At 36.3% G+C, this 20,478-nt stretch overlaps 1 protein-coding gene across 6 annotated transcripts in view; it reads left to right on the top strand.

The window, feature by feature from the left end:
* Positions 1–461: 461 nt before the first annotated feature.
* Positions 462–20,478, top strand: part of ICE2 (interactor of little elongation complex ELL subunit 2) — a 64,536-nt gene continuing 44,519 nt past the window's right edge. Inside the window, exons 1-5 of one of the 6 annotated variants that reach the window (XM_027572276.2) lie at positions 462–526; positions 1,552–1,686; positions 3,663–3,767; positions 9,783–10,044; positions 11,117–11,236. In XM_027572276.2, the coding sequence (XP_027428077.1) occupies positions 1,646–1,686; positions 3,663–3,767; positions 9,783–10,044; positions 11,117–11,236 (528 nt within the window). In that variant the 5' untranslated portion in view covers positions 462–526; positions 1,552–1,645. Of the gene's footprint in view, positions 597–616; positions 727–769; positions 1,102–1,551; positions 1,687–3,662; positions 3,768–9,782; positions 10,045–11,116; positions 11,237–20,478 lie in introns of those variants that run through there. The other 5 variants (XM_027572280.2, XM_027572275.2, XM_027572279.2 and 2 more) reach the window with 5 other exon arrangements.

The raw sequence follows: 20,478 nt of genomic DNA, 5'->3' as shown, positions 1-20,478 counted from the left end.
AACACAAATTTTAAGTGCTCAATAAATATTTCTTTAATGAATGAAAATAAAAGTGGGAGCCACCAGAGTGGCTGACATTAGGAAATGGAGTGGGGTTGGAGTAGAGGTGCTATTATGTGCCAAGTACCATGCTGAGCACAACTTCATCCATTATTTCATTTACTCCTTTAAAAACCCTAAGTAGGTGCTAATAAAATCTCCATTTTACAGAGGAGGAAACAGGGTTAGGGAAACTAAGACATTTGCCTAGGTCAAACCAAGTCTATTTGGGTCTTCCCAGTACTGTACTTGTCGGCTGTCCCTCTTCTAATCTTTCATCCCCTCAAGGATGTTTCTAGGACAACACAACGCTCCTAGTCCCTTCCGCGGGGCGAGCCCCGCAGCTTCCTGCCGAAATACCCGGAGCGCGAGAATGAAGAGAGCACGGACCCCGCCCGCTGCGTCGCTGGTGACGTCATTACGCAGGGCCGAGGCGGCGCGGCCACGTCCTTTAAATAAGGCCTTCCGAGGGCGCGCGCGAGACAGTGTGAGGAGTGGGGTGGGGCGTGTGTGGAGTGGGGGTCGCGGCCCGGGCCAGAGCCGCCGCGGACCACGAGGTGGGAGGAAAGGATGCTTTGCAGCCGAGACGCGGAAGGGAGGGCGCTGCCTTGCAGGCGGGCACGCTCGTGAGGGTGGGAGGAGGGAACATGGCGGCCCCCTCGGTCGGGCCAGGACCCTACGCTCCAGGTTTTGGCGCGGCCCCCTCCCTCTGGCTTTGCTCGCCTCTTTACTTGCCTTACTGGAACCTTGTTTCTCCTACCGTTCCTTTTCCCTCAGCCGTTCCTTTTGTCTTCATCAACTCTCCCTCCCCAGCCCCAGACGGGGTCATAATGTGAGAGGGGGGACTATGTGGGGGCAGGTCAGAGCCGTCAGGTACCGAGAGACCGACTTCTAGATTTGCTAGTTTCTCACATACCACTTTGTCAAGTATTCAAGGGAGTTTGGGCTGACCAGGGAAGCACAGAACATAGAGTGGTCAAAGCAGATTTGCAGTCCTGGTGATTCCTCTGTATGATTCTGTGAAATGTCATTTAAGTCACCTGGACCTCAGTCTCCTCAAAAGTGAGGTTCTTTTTGAAAGATTCTTGATATCCAGGGAGTTTTTGTCCAGCATTGCTTTGCCAGAATTTGTCCCATAACCATGTATGGTTGGGAAAACGGAAGCAAGATTTATCTGGGCAGTAAGAGAATAGAGGGGAGCTGAGTTAAGACCTAACAGCCCCATGCCCTTAAGTGATCTAGTATGTAAGCAATGAGAACATTCAGTTTTGACTCTTATTTCCACAGTGAGTGTCCTGAAAGTTACGTTACTGGAATAAGTTAAATGGAAAAGGATTCCTACCTCAGCATTGCTGTTCTGGAACCTTGGGAATATTCATCTGTGTGCTGTATTCTGTTTTAGGTGTCCCTGTCAGTTGAGGATAGATGTTACAGGTTCTTCCCCACCTAAGTTAACAGCCCCTGGCCCAGCCAGTCACCTGCTTTTGATCTTGACCTTTTGTTTTTCCTCAGTTGAGTGTAGATTCTGGAGAAATTTTGCCTCCGCTGGAGTCTGCACTGCGAGGCAGCAGAACTGTGAGCTAGAGTGAAGCAGAAATCTAGGAATATGACCTCCATGATGGCCATGGGTGAACCAATGCTGAACTGGTGAGTTATGTCTATTTGAAATCTAAAGAGGAGTGAAGTGGGACTGGCGGCTGGATTAGGAAAGGAGGGTTTCTGGCCTGGAGAGATTTGGAGGAAACAAAAGGAAGATACAAGTTCAGTGGCTCAGAATGTACCCTGGTCTTACCTTCACATACTGAGCACTTTTGAGTCATAGCTGATTGCACTTCCTCTCCTAAAATGACAAAAGTTCATCACTCAGATTACTACTAGGTGTAACTCCATCATGTATTTATTATTTATTGTTGGCCTCTTAGTGAAGGAGAGAGGCTAGAATTCTCTTGCGTCCAAGAACCTTGCCCATTTCTGTACAGCTAACAGAAAGACCCTCTTTTAAGAATAGACAAACTTCATTTTGTTATATGAGAATCTACATCAAGTGATAATATAAATGCATACACTGTGTTTTAGAAGTGTATGAGAACTTCACAAATAGCACACTTGGTAATTGTAGTTTTGTAGGGATCTAATACATGTGCTGCTTTAAATCAATTTAACACAAATTTACTGAGCATCCACTCTCTACTAGACAAAGAGAATACTAAAGTTACAAGAGATTACAAAGATGATTTAAATAGTACCTGACTCATAAGATTCAATCAGTATGAGCTCAATAAGTATTTTTTTTTATATTGCCAACAGTGCTCCCTTACCCCAAGGAGCTCACTGTCTTTGAGTCCATGAATTTGTTTTTGTATGATATGCAAAAATCTTGTAACTTAATGAGCTTTCACAGATACAGTACCATAACAAGTAATAAGAAATTACACTGTTGCATAGCAAGTAAGACATTCTAATTTTTATCATTTATACTTTAACCATAGTTGTGGGGTTTTTTTTTGATAAACACCTTTAAAAACAATGGGTATGGAGCAAATACGCTAAAATTTTCTGTTTTGGGAAGGGGCCAGCCAGAAGTTACCATTTAATAGATTGTTCTGTTGTAAGTTTTAGGAGGTGTATACATTTATGCTCCTTGTCACAAAGAACGTGTTCAGATGCAGCACAGATGCTCTTAAATGCTATTGACATTATGAAACCAAGTGTAGTTTACAGCCCTTGGAAGTACCTTTTCCCACAGAATTTTAATAATTTTTGTCCTTTCTAGGTTATGGTTCTCACTGTTTTTTTTTTTTTAAGATTTTATTTATTTATTTGACAGAGAGAGACATAGTAAGAGAGGGAACACAAGCAAGGAGACTGGTAGAGGGAGAAGCACGCTTCCCGCAGAGCAGGGAGCCTGATGTGGGATTCGATCCCAGCACCTTGGGATCATGACCTGAGCCAAAGGCAGATGCTTAATGACTGAGCCACCCGGGCTTCCCGGTTCTCATTGTTTTTAATTCCTTCAACCAGCATTTATTGGCTCCTTACTATATGGAAACCACTGACTATAATATGTTAGTCTCTAATTATGATGTTATGGAAAATCATATAAGACATTAGAAGTGGTTTTAGCAGAGGCACACCATTTATCACATTTGCCAAGTTCATGAAAATAGGTGGGATATTTAGTCTTTGTAGTGTCTTGTGACCTGGCACAATAATGCCTGAAACAAAACTAAGTGGAGAAGCATTTTCTTTTAGCAACCAAACATCTTAATGTTATACCACAGAGCCTGAGGTGAGCCCTGCCCCTGACAGAATCTTATTGTACCTCAGTCTGTTCTATCTTTAACTCTTAAGTATCTCTGATATTTAATTGGGTATTAATGGAAAAAGCAAGGCTGATTATTTGAAATGGAGAATTTCAGAATTGAGCCTAGGCTAAAAGCTATCCAAGTAAAACATCTAAACTCTTAACATCTGATATATGAGATTAAAATTATTAAGAGGTGATTGTCTAGGAAAGGGGCTATGGAGGCATGTAGTTGTAAACTACAGTTGTATCATTATGCTGCTTAGTCTAGCATGAGATTTTGAATTGTCAAATATAAGTAAGTTACTTTGTTTCACAGGGATGTTTCCTCAAAAAATGGCCTTAAGACATTTTTCTCTCGAGAAAATTATAAAGACCATTCCATGGCTCCAAGTTTAAAAGAACTTTGTGTTTTATCTAACAGGTAATATATTTATTTATTTGGTTGTTTATTTTCATATTTGATTGTTATTTTTCTGGCAATTGAAGTTTTATATCTGTATCCACTATTAAACATTCAGATTATAAAAATGTAAAAATTAGAAAATGGAAGAACCCAGTACCCAAGGATGACTAGTCTTGGGTATATGTGTATTTATATATAGAGGTATAGATGTAGACAGATAGATATAGATATATATGAACAAATCTTTTTGGACCTTTCTCCACATAGATATAAAAACAAAAATGAGATCATACTATAAATAATACAAAATACTATAAAACTGTTTTGCAGTTTGCTTTTTCTTTTAAAATAATATTTCAAGTATCTTTCCATGACTCTCTATATGGCTGAATCTTCTTAATTGTTACATAATACTTCATTATGTAGATATACTTTCAGTTCATTTGCCTAGTCTGATATTGCAAAATGTGTTCCTCTTTTTCTGTTACTATAAACAATACATTGATGAAATTCTTGTAATAATTTTTATAAGATAAATTCATAGAAATTGAATTGTTCAGTCATATGGCATATGCATTTTATATTTTAATAGATACTGCCAAATTCCCAGAGATTTTTTTTCCTCTCAGATATGAACGTGCCTATTGAATGATAATTTTCCCTTTTCACTGTTTGCCTGCCTGTAACTGCTCTTCTTTCCTTTGTGATTGGCTATTTCTATTGTGAATGAGTCTTGAAACCAAGTAATTGGGTTTACTAAAATGGACTGTAAATATGACAGGTGAGGAACTGGGGAGCTTCTCTAGAGGAGCTCAACACTTACTTTCATCCTTCCCCACTCATTTTGCAATTGAGGAAGTATATTTCCAGCCTCTGTTTGGAATGGGTCTCCATCTGTTCCTGCCTTCTCAGTACCCTTTCTGTCAATTAGCACCTCTTCCTACCTGCTATATTTTCATTCTCTCCTGATAGGTGTTTAAAGGTGCTCAAGTTTTTCCTGTCTCAATCCCTGGACTCCATTGTTACTTTCTTACCACTTCTGTTATTTGTACTTAGATTTCTTTAAAAACTTGTATGTTTTTGCTGGGAGGAAACTATAAGACATGCAAAAAATGTTTAACAAAATGGCAATAATAATAAGTCCCTCCCTGTCAATAATTACTTTAAATGAATTAAACTGTCCAGTCAAAAGAGATTGGGAGAATGGATTAATAAAACAGGATAAAACACTTCACTGCACATCTCACTACATTTGCTTTCACTGAACTTCCCACTCTAATCTGGCCTCCACCTCACTAGTCTACTAAAACTGCTCCTCTCAAGATCATCAGTGACCTCTCGACTATGAAGGTATCTCACTTTCCTAGTTTTCTGGTGATGGTGGTATTTCTCAGTCTCTTTTACCATCTTCATTTTCACGCTTGCCATACTGACTCATTATACTCTCTGGAGCTTTTAAGAAATACTGATTTTGTACTCTCAACCCATGCTTTTGAATCTGAACCTTTAAGGATGTCTGTGGAATCAATTGACCCCACTGATAGTCATTTAGGTTGTTTCCATTCCTTTCCTATTAAAACAGTGAGCATCCTTTTATGCTATCCTTATATGCTGATGATGTAAGTAGGATAAATCATATAAGAGGAGGTATGTATATGTTTTTTATTTTGATAGATACTACCAGAGTGCCATTAAAACATTTTTTAAAAAGTGCTTTTTTGATTCATCAGATGAATAAATAAATTCACATAAAAGCAAGTAGATGTTGTAGTAAAGAGGCGATTTTAAAAGCAACATTCTTGCCTAAGTGCATAATTATAATGTCTTTGCTAATACCTGTAGAAGGTTGAGTAGATCCCATATAGATGGATCTATGGATTTTTAAAGCTATTTTTGTTATTCAACTTACACCATTTCTTGATACCAATTTCTTTTTTTAATTTCTTAAAACTTACTATCAAATAAAGAATTGCCTTTGTTTATTTGAATCAAAGAATGCCTACCAATTCTAGTATCCTGGAAGAGGAGGGTAAAAATGTATATCTTTACCTTTTTTAAAGGTAAAAGGAACATGTATCTTAAAACAAAACAAAAACTTTTCACCACTCTATATACTTTTATCTCAGCCTTCATCTTTTCAGACTAAAAATTTTTAATATTAATCTTCATCCTGCCACTGCTTCTTAATTATTTTAATGGTTCTTCTCAAGTTTAGCTCTAGTCAGCATGTTGTAGGTGTGGATTATAGTCTGAATTATGTAAGGGAGATGACATCTTGCTGGCAGTTGGGTACAGCTTCTAAAATATTTTCTTCTTAGAATATGCTTGTTTTTCCTTTAGATTTCTGTACAGCATAAAATAATATATTAGTATAATTTACCTTTTGGCATAGAAAAAAGAAAGATATAAGGCATTGATTACGTATGTTTCTAGTCTTTTTTGCTCACATTAAATTTTATTAAGTTTTGTTAAGGAATGGATTTTCAGACTATTAATTTACGGGTATTTTCTTGATGGAAAAATTAGAAAAAAATGTAAAATTTTTATTAACCCTAATTTTGTGTTTTTTGTGTTCTCTAACATATTTGGGGAAATACTTCTAATTACTCTGCTTTCTGCAATAGGAGGTTTTTATTCAACCCTTCTCCCTCTACTGGAAGGTAAACATTTACCTTTTTCTAAATTAAAATTTTGGTTGTAGACACTTGTAACTGAGTTTTGAGCCAACAATGGGGAAAATAGCTTCAAATAAAAATTATGAAATTTCAACATGTTTAATATAGAAAAGTATAAATCAAATTCAGGAGGTACAGGTAGACTTTAGATGGGGGCTAGAAGCACCATTTCCAAATGCCACTTAAAGAAGCCACCCAAACCAGTAGACTTAAAGCATAGGAGACTAAAAGTTTGAATTCTGCCTTTTTTTTTTTTTTTTAGAAACTTTAAGCAAAAAAGGAGAATGGATGGTTGACAAAATGAAGGGGGAATACTTCAAACCATCAACTAGAATAAAATATAATGCTGTAAATGTGGCTAGACAAACACTGTCAGATGCTTTTGGCTTGCACCCTGATGAAGATTTTGACAGCACTGCACTCGGAAATGATCTTGATGTGCTGCCATTTCATTCTTTGCTGAATGTAGCCAATTTAAACTGCTAGAATTTCTTGACATTCCTACTCTGGCATATCTGAGTCAGCATCTTGTTGCTGCAGCAGCTTAATTAAATTTGCCAGTTTGTGCCACAAGGACAGACATATTCTCATATTCAGAGAGACAGCTGTGAAGCAGTATTATTAAGAGTTGCGGACACAATACTGTTAGGTTTGAATAGCTCTCAAGACATTTTCTAGTGAGAAATCAATTTGCTGTAATACATTTCTCCCAAGATCAGCAGTTAATATTCATTTTGTTAACCTAAAATATGCTTATTTTTATACAGTTATTGGAGAAACTTTAGTAGCTAAGTGTGTCTTCTTTCACCTGTATTATTTTCAGAGCCAATCTAAGCATCCTTATTTTAATTTCCAAAATTCTTTTCCCATTCACTAACCAGCTCTCTTGATTAGTTTTCCATCTTTAGTTTAGCTCTTTAAGGGTGGGGCTGGATCTTTTGCTTAATTTTGGGGCCTTAACCTTTTTTCTAAGACTCTTGGCACTTTTACCGTAATTATTCTAGTATTATAAAGCTGATTTAAAATAAATTATCGGTAGTTTTGGATGGGGTGCAGCCTTTGTCCAGACACAGATCTAGATTGATAATTCTCAGCCTTATCAGACCAACACCCTCCCACTTTTCATTACAAATATGTATGAGAAATAATGTACCTCCTTTGCTAGCCTGAATTAAAATTCGTAGATAATAATATTTAAAAAATGTCTTAGATTATAAATGTGAAATCAAAGGAAATAATTTATATTATTTATTTTAATATGTAAATGCATAGATACTGTACTAGGAGATAAAATGAAGTAGGCAGATGCACCAGCTAAAATGAACAAGGTTGGATTTTTTTTTAAGATTTTATTTATTTGAGAGAGAGAGAGAGAGAGAGCGAGTGCATAAGCAGGGGGAGTGGCAGAGGGAGAGGGAGAAGCCGACTCCCTGCTGAACAGGGACCCAGATGCAGGGCTTGATCCTGATCCTGATCCCCGGGACTCAGATCATGACCTGAGCTGAAGGCAGACACTTAACCAACTGAGCCAGCCAAGCACCCCAACAAGGTTGGATTTAAGAGAAGTTAACATAAACTATGCCACAGAAGAATCATAAAAATAGAATAAAATGTATTGTTAGGATAAGTAATAACAGACCAGATTTGTTTGTATATGATTAAAAGAAAGCCTAAAGGAACCTTTGAAAGTTGTATAGCATACTCTCATACATTACATTACAGGCAGCTAGTATTCCTCACCTCTACGTGCCTTTAATTCTTCCCTTCTTTTTTGACAACCCAGATGCAACCGTGGTCTTCTAAAATTCCCCAAAGAAATTAATACTGTCACAATTGAGCCCTTCCCCATTCTCCCTCTTTTTTTTTTTTTTTTTTTTTTGATTTTATTTATGTGACAGAGAGGACAAGCAGGGGGAACAGCAGGCAGGGGCAGAGGGAAAAGCAGGCTCCCCGCTGAGCTGAGCAAGGAGCCTGATGTGGGACTCCATCTAAGGACCCTGAGATCATGACCCAAGCAGAACGCAGACACTTAACCAACTGAGCCACCCAGCAGCGTTCCCACCCCCCACTTCTCTTCTCCCTCTTAATCCCTGATCATGTTATCCTTAGGATTCTTGGTCACCTATTCAGTAAGTTCAGTTTGGAAACTCGAGATCTCCATAGTTACACTCTATTGATATACATATATACATATTTATTTATCTTTCTTCCCCATTTATTTGTCTGATCCACTTGATTGTAAAGTTTTAGAGAGTAGAGACTGTATTGTTCCCATGTCCGGCATAAGACTGACACAGAGTAGTCACTTAGTAAATATTAATGAATGGGAGGATGAAGAATGAATCAGCAGACCTCCATCATTCTCATTAGTTTCCCTTCTCTTATGTACTGTTGTTGTTTAATTTGGAACTAAATCATAGGGAACAGTTACTGTGGTGGAAATTAGAATTGTGGAGGCTAAGGAAGTGTAGTTGTGTGTGTGTGTGTATGTATTTGTGTACTTAAAACTCTTATTGAAAATGTAGATTGCTACAATTGAATACTAGGAATAGTGACAAATTATGAACAAGATAAGAACTTTGTATTCATGTACCTCACTATTGCAGAAAGGTGATTTTTTTTTTTTTTTAGAAATTGGGGATATCTTTTCATAAATATGGTAACAGGTTCTCTAGTTACTACTTTCTCCTCTAGTGCTTTTCTTTATAGATATGCCACATTTTCTCTTTTGCATTCATTCAAAGCATAAAGACATTTCCATGGACTCAGCCATGTATGAGTGATAGAGGATTGTTCAACTTTTCTAAAACCACTATTGCTTCCATAAAATATGGCACACAGTGTTCAAATTTTCTTTTTAAATCTTGAGATAATTAAAGGAAACTAGAAAATTTAGAATCTCAGTTTGTGAACCTGTGACCTAAGCATATCCTGCTTTTAGTGGCTTTTGTTCACCATATTAACTAATACAGCTTACTGAAGAACTTAAGCTTTTGAAAACAACTTGCATTGTAATAAAGGTGAACATGAAATACTTGCATCTGTAATGGCAAGAGCAGTTTTCCTCTGTTGAATAAAGGGAAAAAAGTTCCAAATTGAATAACTTGTCTAAGGATTTTGCCTCTTCCTCTCTGTCAGATAATTGAAGGTAAACTTGTAGTATGATCCTATCCTGCAGAATACTTAATTTACACCAAATGGCTAAACATCAAAATGCAGGTGGCAGAGTTAGATAATAATCCAGAATTTACTATGTTAATCACGCTATATTCTCCCCGGTGATTGAGAATCATGAAGTTCCATGATAGTAATCTTCATGTGAAAAGCACATATTTGTAAATTGTATTTTTTTTTCCAGACGTATAGGAGAAAATTTGAATGCATCAGCAAGTTCTGTAGAAAATGAGCCGGCAGTTAGTTCAGCAACTCAAGCAAAGGAAAAAGTTAAAACCACAGTTGGAATGGTTCTTCTTCCAAAACCAAGAGTTCCTTATCCTCGTTTCTCTCGTTTCTCACAGAGAGAGCAGAGGAGTTATGTGGACTTGTTGGTTAAATACGCAAAAATTCCTGCAAATTCTAAAGCTGTTGGAATAAATAAAAATGACTACTTGCAGTACTTGGTATGTATTCTATTCTTCAGCTTCAGTAAACAGTATTTAAAAGTTAGGAAGTATTTTAACTTTGCTTTTATGTTTCTGGGTGCAGTTGTATTAACAAAAACGGAAAATTTAAGGAGTTTAATTGACAGAGCATTGGTGCTTTCATTCTTTTGTTGGTTCTATTTTAGTTCAGGCATTTTGCTCTGGTTCTGAGCATATTTCACTCCAGTTCATCTTAAGTACTAGCAGAACAATTTTACATTGCTCATTGAACCAATTTTAAGTTTTTGTTGGATTACTTTAATTAGTAGTTTCAAGTTCTCAATTATATAAATGATGCTGTGTTGAACATCTTGGTTGCAAACTCTTTGTTCATATCTATAATTGTTTCCTTAAGATAAATTCTTAAAAATAAGATTGCCAGATCAAAAACTATACATATTTTTTGAGGCTTAGATCTGCATTTACACATGGGAAAATTGTTATGCAAAAAATTTAAGCCAATTTGTACCACTATTGCATGAAAGTTTTCTTTAAAAAAAAAAAAAAAATCTTCACCAATCCTGGATATTACCTTTTTGCCTCTAATTTGATATGGAAAAAATGGTGATGCCTTGTTTTATATTAATTTACAGTGTTTACTAATGAAAATAAGCCATTTCCATGTGTTTATAAGCCATTTCTATTTCTTTTGTAACTTGCCTATTCATGTTGTTTGCACATTTTTCCATTTGAATGTTTGTCTTTTATGTTAATTAAGAGCATTTTGTGGAGAAGCTTATTAATTCCTAAATAGGTAGTGTGATATTAGTCATTTGCTCTTTTTACGGAGTTAGGTTTTTTTAAAATTGAAGTGTAGTTGATAGGCAATATTGTATTAGTTTCAGGTGTTCCACATAGTGATTCAAGATTTATATACATTTTGGAGTTTTTAATAATAAGTTTGTCATTATTATATAATAGTGTGTACTCTTTCTCTGATTTCTGCTTTGGATAGAGACTTTAATTAGTCTTTAAGTCCAAATTATTAGAGCAGTGATTGTTTTTAATCAAGCTTCTTATTTCATGACATGTCTACTTTTTTAAAAATCAGGATATGAAAAAACATGTGAATGAAGAAGTTACTGAATTCCTAAAGTTTTTGCAGAATTCTGCAAAGAAATGTGCACAGGATTATAACATGCTTTCTGATGATGCTCGTCTCTTCACGGAGGTAAAAAAAAACAATCATTTATTTCAACTGGCAAGTAATAGGCAATAACAGCGTTTTAAAATGTGTGATGATCCTGCCACAATCATATAAAGATATCAGTATTATCAATTTAGAGACCAAATTATGTGTAGGTCTTTTATTCAGCATGTATTTTAATAATGAAAATACTAGCACCTCAAAATCATATACACTAGTAGAATACTCATATTTGTTTTTTTTAATTCTACTGATCCAACTACCAAATTTGAATTATATTTTATTCACATGGATGGTTTGATCTGATTCCCTTGTGAGAGAATGGGTGTTTAAGGAGTTACCTTGGTCCTTAAAAATCTGAATGGTCATTTAGTACTTAGTCATATAAATTTGTATTTGTTATCTTTATGGTAACCAGCTACCAAATGGAAGAATTTCAACTGTGAGTTCATTTTTTGATACTTAGATCATTCATGCAAATGTATTAGCAAAGCATGTAAACCACTATACTTTGTACCCTACCATAATCCAGTAGGCTTAGGAGAAATTCAAAATACACTACTTAAATGGTAACTATTAAAATATATTATTGTATTAGAGTTTATCTACACACACCAAAATCAGTATGAATTTTTTTGAAGTCTTTAAAACTAATCATTCTATATAGCAGTGTGATCCACTTGACACTACTGAACTCTGCATGTAAAATGGTTAAAATAGTAAGTTTCGTATGTATTTTACCACAATTCAAAACAAAACAAAACAAAACTGGTCCTTGTAATTTAGGGGCAGCAGAGGATATTAGTTTTACCATTTTTAAACATATTTTAAGGTGAAATTTTGCTGTTAATATGAACCAGAAGAATGATTCTTCTAAGCAAATGGAAGAATTGCATTTTTATTTTCTCTGAATCTACATGTGATGTGCTCAAACCAAGTGTCCTATTTTTCCATATGGAAAAGGAATTGTAGCTGTTTCTATTTTATAGTGACTTTGAAGGAACCAGAATGATGGTTCTAAAATGTCAGTCACATCCCCTCATGTCACTGGTTTAAAATAGTTTCTCAGTTCACTCAGAAAGAGAGGGTATTTACAAAGTTGTACAATGCCCTACATGATCACCCTCCCTCAACCACCGCCCCCCAAGCCCAGCCTGCTTCATCTTCTACATAGCTCCCTCTCAGTTCTCCTCCAGTCTAGTGGCCTCTTTGTGTTACTTGAATACTCCAAGCATGGTCCTGCTTTAAGACCTTAGGCTCTTCCCATCTTTCTGGCAGGCTGTTCCCCAGATAAGTGCATGGATTAGTTCCTTGATTTAAGTCTCTCACTGTTCAGATGCCGACTATCAATAAGGATATCCCTAATTACCCTGTAACAAATAGCATCACTTTCAGGGTTCCCTTTACCATGTTTTATTCTTTTTTATTGTCTTTCTCCACAACACCTATACATAAGTGCTTTTTTGTGCACTGCTGTGCTCCCAATGACTAAGTAATGCCGGACAAACATTAAGTTCTCAAGTGCTCATTGTAATTATTTAGCGAATATAAAAGTGTTTATTAACAAAGTACATTATTTGATAGGGAGTGTGATAGCTAATCAGCATTAAGTCTTGTTTTTTAGTCAGATTGACTTGGCAGTATATTTTGTCTGATTTATATTTTACATCTCCACCCTAAAGGTTCACTGATATTTTTCTGATTTTTTAGTGTTTTAAAATTTTAATTTTATATTATGAAGTGCAGTATACTTATAGAAAAGTATATAGAACCAATATATACAGCTTAACAAATAATTATCTAATGAACACCTATGTAAATCTCTTACAAGTCAAGAAATAAAACATTACCAGTAACCCAGAAGCTCCCTGTATATCCCTCCTAATAATAATATTCTCCCTTCTTGAAGAAGTAATCACTGTCACAAGTTTGGTGTTGATAATTTCCATGTACTTTTTTTGGTAATTCTTCGAGCTCACTTTTGCCTGTTTTTGAGTTTTATGTGAACAGAATTCTTCCTTCACTCATTATGTTTGGGTGAGATTCATCTGCATGTATGTGTGTAGTTATAGTTCATTCATTTTCATTTCTGTCCATTATTACATTACATAAATAAACTACAATTCTGTTGATCACAGTTTGAGTTGTTTCCTGTTTGGAACTTTTCTAAGCAGTGCTCCTATGAAAATTCTCATACATGTCTCTTGGTGCACATGTGCACACATTTCTACTGGGTATATACCCAGGAATGGAATTGTTGAGTCATAGAGTATACACATATCTTTAACTTTAGTAAGTAATGTCTAACTGTTTTCCAAAGGGTTATGCCACTTTACAGTCTACCTTTGAGAGTTTTGTTGGTCCATATCCTCAAGTTAATACATACATGGCAGTCATTTCAGTTTTAGCCAATCTAGAGGATATGGTATTATATATGTAATAAGACTTTGCATCTTTTCATATGCTGATTGGTTATTTCTTATGAATCAGCTGTTCAAGTTTTGCCCGATATTCTAATGGATTTTCTTTTTGTTGTTGATATGTGGGAGTTCTTTGTATATTTGAAATATACAAATTTTATGGGTTATGTATGTTGGAAATTTTTTCTTTTATTTGATAAAATGGTCTCTTTTAATCTACAAGTTTCCCCTCAATTCCTTTCTTTTCCTTAAACTTTATCTTTTCAAGAACTTGGGTCATTTGACCTGTAAAGTTTCCTGTGGTCTAGATTTTGATGAGTCCTTATTCACAGTGACATTCAACATGTTCCTCTTTTCTCTGTATTTTTTACAAATTGTTGATGGGATCTGGAAGCTTGATCAGAATTAGTCTTGGCCAAATGGATCCAACACATAGATGTTGTATTCTTTAATCAGGTGGCACACATGTCTGGTTGTTTCTTTTTTGTGGTGGTTGCAGCTGTTCACGTTCAATGCCTAGATCTAGTCATTCACTGGGGTTTATAAAATCGTAGGATTCTAGTTGCATCATTTATTTGTATTTATTAGTTGGAATAATTTTATTAAGATATGTTTTCCCTCATCTATGTGGTTTCCCGATTCTTGTAGCAGAAAAAACTGCTAGATTCTTTCCCTTTATATGCCAGTTTTGGGAAAAAATTGATTCCTTCTTCTCCGATGTTGGTCAATGTTTTCTTTTTTAAAAGTATTATGGGTTTTAGTCCACTGTAATTACTCTTTTTGAAGCTCAAATAATACCAGCTTTAGCCAGTGACCGCCCTTCATACTGGCTTTTGAGTCTTTTTGAGTCACTGTGGTAGTCTTTGAGGCTTGTTTTGTACATTTCCTGTCTCAACCCTGGAATCAACAATTCTCCAGAGCCCTTGTTTCTTTCAGTGGCAAGTTTTATTTCAAGACTACAGTCTGTGTCCTGGGGATGCTCATTGCTCCTGGATTGGTCATTGTTTCTGAGAATATTTCAGTAGATGGAGCTAGGAAATAGTTATTTAAAGAAAAAATGCCACATGTATCTCATTTACTTTATACCACATTATACTCACAACAACCTTAGAATAACAGTACTGTCAATCAATAGGATACTGAAAATAGTTTGGAAAAATTTTTTGTATGTTCTCCCTATTCTCCCCTACCTTTTTTTTTTTTTTTTTTTAAGCTTTTATCCACGGGCACCTGGGTGGTTCAGTTGGTTAAGATTTTATCCACTTATTAGAGAGAGAGCATGAGCAGGAGGGGCAGAGGGAGAGGGAGAAGCAGGCTCCCTGCTGAGCAGGGAGCCCGATGTGGGGCTTGATTCCAGGACCCTGGAATCATGACCTGAGCCGAAGGCAGATTCTTAATTGACTGAGCCACCTAGCACCCCTCCTCTACTTTTTTTTTTTAAAAGTTTGTACTTTATCTATGTTGTTAGAGCATATAGTTATTATATACTAAATAAGCTCTTCCTTTTTACCATATTTAATTTTAAATCAATTTTACTGAAGTATATATAATTTACATATAATGATCCATTTTAAGTGCAGTCACTGAGTTTTCACAAATGCATATACCTGTGTAACCATGACCACAATCATGATAGGGTATGTTTCCATCACACTTAAAAGATATCTATGCCTCTTTCTATCTGTGGCCTAGGAAACCACCAGTATGCTTTCTGTTTCCATGGATTAGGTTTGCCTTTTCTAGAGTTTCATAAAAACTGAGTCACACACAATGTATTCTTATGTCTAGCTTCTTTCATTCAGCATTTTTTTTGAGATTCATCCATATTGACACAAATATGCATAATGTGTTCCTTTTTATTCCTTTTTGTTTTATTGTATACACCAAAATTGGTTTATCAGTTCCACTGTTGATGGACATTTGTGTTATTTCCAGTTTGGGGCAATTATGAATAAAGCTACTATGAGCATTCTTATATGAGGTTTCTTGGGAACATATGTTTTCATTCTTCTTGGGTAAAGAACAAGGGGTAGAATTTCCAGATCATATGGCAAGTGTAGTTAAATGTTATTAGAAACTGCCAAACTTTGTCATAATGGATGTACCATTTTACACTCATCACAAATGTTTATTTTTATCTTATTTTCTTTAAAGATTTTATTTATTTATTTGACAGAGAGAGACACAGCGAGAGAGGGAACACAAGCAGGGGGAGTGGGAGAGGGAGAAGCAGGCTTCCTGCCAAGCTGGGAGCCCGATGCGGGGCTCGATCCCAGGACCCTGGGATCATGACCTGAGCTGAAGGCAGACGCTTAACGACTGAGCCACCCAGGTGCCCCTCATCACAAATGTTTAAAAGTTCTAGTTGCCCTGTACTTTTGCTAACACTTAGTATTGGTGGTCTTTTTTTTTTTTTTTTTTTTTAGAAAAGTAAAGTTTTGACCTCAGGTTTCATCTTCTTTCCTGTTGATGACCTTAGTCGCACCCATGAAATTCTTTTTTTTTTTTCTTTTTCAGATTTTTATTTATTTTCTTGTTAGTTAACATAGAGTCTAGTATTGGTTTCAGGAGTAGAATTTAGTGATTCATCACTTACATATAACACCCAGTGCTCATCATTAAAAGTTCCCTCCTTAATATCCATCACGCCTTTAGCCCATCTCCCACCCACCTCCTTCCATCAACCCTGTTTGTTTTCTGTCATTAAGAGTCTCTCATGGTTTGTTTCCCTCTCTCTCTCTTTTTTTCCCCTTCCCTTATGTTTACCTGTTTTGTTTCTTAAATTCCACATATAAGTGAAGTCATATGGTATTTGTCTTTCTCTGACTGACTTATTTCACTCAGCATAATACATTCCAGCTCCATCTGCATTGTTGCAAATGTCAAGATTTCATTCTTTTTGATGGCTGAGTAGTATTCCATTATGTGTGTATTATATATGCTACATATATGTGTGTATATATACGTGTGTGTGTGTGTGTGTGTGTGTATACACACACCACATCTTCTTTATCCATTCATCAGTCGATGGACACTTGGGTTCTTTCCATAGTTTGGCTATTGTTGATAATGCTGCTGTAAACATCAGGGCACATATACCCCTTCCAATATATTTTTTGTATCCTTTGGGTAAATACCTAGTATGTAATTGCTGGATCCTAGGGTAGTTCTATTTTTAACTTTTTGAGGAACCTTCATACTGTTTTCCAGAGTGGCTGCACCAGTTCGTACTGGTAATCTTTTTACATTTTAACAGCCTCGTGGGTGTGTAGTGGTATCTCATTATGTTTCTAGTTTGCATTTCCCTAATGAGCGATGATGTTTTAAAATCTTTGCTGATTTTATTGGTTTTTATTTTTATTGAGTCTTGAAAGTTCTTTATATATTCTGAATACAAGTCTATTATATATGTAGTTTTCTCCAGTTTGTGACATGTTTTTTTAATGTTTTTAAGAGTGTCTCTCAAAGAACAGAATTTTAATTTCAATGAAGGCTCATTTTTCAGAAATGTTTTGTGGTTGGTGCTTTTATGTGTTCTAGCATAGAAATCTTTGCTGACCCCAACTGGTTCTCATCTGGGATCACTTTTACTTCTTTACCCCTGCCCCATGGATTTTAGCAATGTCTGGAGACAATTTTGGTTATCACAAGTGGCAAATCCTACTGGTATCTATTGACTAGAGGCCAGGGATACTACTGAGCATCCTACAATGCACATGTCATCTCCCACAACAAAGAATTATCCAGCCCAAAGTGTCTGTAATGCTTCTGTTGAGAAACCCTGATCAAGAGGGTTTATAGTTTTAACTTTAATGTGAATGTCCATTTCAAGTTTTTATGGTGCAAGATAGGACATTTGGATCAAAGTTCATTCTTCTTTCTTTCTTTTTTTTAAAATTAATTAATTTATTTATTTGTCAGAGAGAGAGCACAAGCCGGGGGAGCAGCAGGCAGAGGGAGAAGCAGACTCCCCGCTGAGGAGGGAGCCCGATGCGGGACTTGATCCCAGAACCCTGGGATCCTGACCTGAGCCGAAGGCAGATGCTTAACTGACTGAGCCACCCAGGTGTCCCAAAGTTCATTCTTCTTTCATATGGATATCTAGTGCAAGCATAGTGATTCTCACCTGAGAGTCATTTTGCCTCCCAGAGGACATTTGGTAGTGTCTGGAGACATTTTTGGTTGTCACAACTGAGGAAGGAGTACTTCTGGCATCTGGTGGGTAGAGTGAAGGATGTCGCTAAATATCCTTCAGTGTATAGGATGACCCCCCCCACCCCAAAGAACTATCTGGTCCCACATGTGGGAAGTGCCAATACTGAGAAACTGCCTAGCACTGTTGTTTGGAAAAGCTATTTTTTCCCTCATTGAATTGCCTTGTCACCAGTGATATGTGTGTGGGTCGATTTCCTGACTATTTTATTTCATTAATCTATAAATCTGTCTTTATGCCACTATCACCTGGTCTTGTAAGTTTTGAAACCATGTGGGGGAAATCCTGCAACTTTGTTCTTTTTAAAAATTATTTTGGTTCTTTTTAGTCCTTTGCATTTCCATGTAAAATTTGGAATCCACTTGTCAATTTCTACAGAAGATTTAGGTGGGATTTCAGTAGGATTTCTTTGCATCTGTAGAACTTGTATTTTACAGATATCTTTTAAAATAGTGTTTAACTGTATTGCCTTTCTTCCTTTTCTTTTTAAATAAAATCTGACATCTCTTGTCTTTTAACTAGAAAGACTAGTTATTTACATTCATTATGATACTTGACATACATGGACTTGTTTGTGATTTCATTTTTTTCTAAAGTTCTTTCTGATTTTACTTCTTTTGAGGGCATTGACTTTTTTTCTCCTTTTCCTCTCCTTATTGATTTGGAATTTATTCTTTGTTTTTCTGTTCTCCTAATGGTTACCCTTGAATTTTTTTTTTTAAGATTTTATTTATTTATTTGAGAGAGAGAGAATGAGAAAGAGAGAGCACATGAGAGGGGGGAGGGTCAGAGGGCGAAACAGACTCCCTGCTGAGCAGGGAGCCTGATGCGGGACTCGATCCAGGGACTCCAGGATCATGACCTGAGCCGAAGGCAGTCGCTTAACCAACTGAGCCACCCAGGCACCCTACCCTTGAATTTTTACAGTGATTTTTTTTCCCTCATCGAATTGCCTTGTCATCATTGATGTGTGGGTCAGTTTCCTGGTTCTATTCTGTTTCTATTAGTCTGTGTATCTACAGAGACCATAGAGCATTTTGACTGATGTTGTTTAATGCTGTCTCTAAAACCTATGTTATTATTTTATATGAACAATGTTTTAGTTTATCTACAAATTCTGACGATTTTTGGCTTTCCATTTCTTCTTCTCAAATATACATTCTGAGATCCTCCTCATTCTTCCTGAAATGCTTTGTGTTCTAGATGTTCCTTTGATGACCATCTCTGGGTGATGAACAATCTTTTGGTTTATCTGAAAATATTTTTGTTTTGTTCTCCTTCTTATATGATAGTTTACTCCATACATAATTCTAAGTTGACTGTTTTGTTTCTCAGTCTGAAGATATAATTCTACTTTTTCTGGCTTCTGTTTTTGAAAAGTGTGTCATCTGTTTGTCCTTTCTTTTAGGGAATCTGTCTTTTCTCTCTGACTGCTCTTTATTTTTGGTATTTTACAGTTTCACTACAATTTGTGTGTGTTTAAGTCATACTTGGTTCATTATGTTTCTTGTATCTGTATATTCCTATCCTTTATCAGTTCTGGAAAATTCTCAGCCATTTTCTATTATTGCTTCTCCTTCATTTTGTCAACTCTGTCTTTCTGGGATTCCCATATTCCCTAGGCTAGACCTCAGTCTATCTTCTCTTCCATCCTCTGCCCCGTCTCCCTCTCCCCCCCTTTTAACTGTGGTAAAATATACATAACATAAATTTTTAACCATTTTTAAGGACAGTTGGATGGCATAAAATACTTTTTATACTGTTGTAAATATAATTCTACCATCCACCTCTAGAACTTTCTCATCTTCCCAAGCTGAAACTCTGTACCCATTAAATAATAACTCATCATTCCCTCTTCTCCCCAGTCCCTGGCAACCACTGTTCTACTTTCTAGCTCTATGTATTTGACTTTTCTAGGTACCTCACATAAGAGGAGTTTTTGTCCTTTTGTGATTTTTATTTCACTTAGCATATTGTATTCTTCAAGGTTCAACCATGTTGTAGGATGTGTCAGAATTTCCCTTTTTTAGAATTTATTTATTTATTTATTTATTTATTTTTTAAAAGATTTTATTTACTTATTTGAGAGGGAGAGAATGAGAGAGAACACGAGAGGGAAGAGGGTCAGAGGGAGAAGCAGACTCCCTGCTGAGCAGGGAGCCCGATGTGGGACTCGATCCTGGGACTCCAGGACCATGACCTGAGCCAAAGGCAATCGCTTAACCAACTGAGCCACCCAGGCGTGGTAAAATACACATAACTTAAAATTTACTATCGTCATTATCTTTAAGTGTGCAGTTCAGTAATATTAAGTACATTCATATTGTTATATAGCCAGTCTCCAGAATTCTTTTCACCTTGCAAAACTGAGACTCTCTACCCATTTCTGAACCGTTTCTGCTAACGACATTTTTGATACCAAATACATGTTTTGTTTTGTTTTTTTCCCCACACCAACCAGTTCTCCAACTCTCCGGAAGGCAGCTATATTCTCACCGCTATCCACCAAAACAAGTTCTCCAACTCTCTGGACAGTAGGCCTAGAGTTCCCATGACGTCCTCCTCTGGTTCAATAATTTGCTACAGAACTCAGGAGAACACTTTACTTACTATTTCTAGTTTATTATAAAGGC

The sequence above is a fragment of the Zalophus californianus genome, chromosome 6, assembly GCF_009762305.2.
Source record: "Zalophus californianus isolate mZalCal1 chromosome 6, mZalCal1.pri.v2, whole genome shotgun sequence".
In the NCBI taxonomy this organism is placed as follows: domain Eukaryota; kingdom Metazoa; phylum Chordata; class Mammalia; order Carnivora; family Otariidae; genus Zalophus; species Zalophus californianus.
The sequence above is the reverse complement of the archived record's forward strand: the minus strand, read 5'-3'. Positions and strand labels throughout refer to the sequence as shown.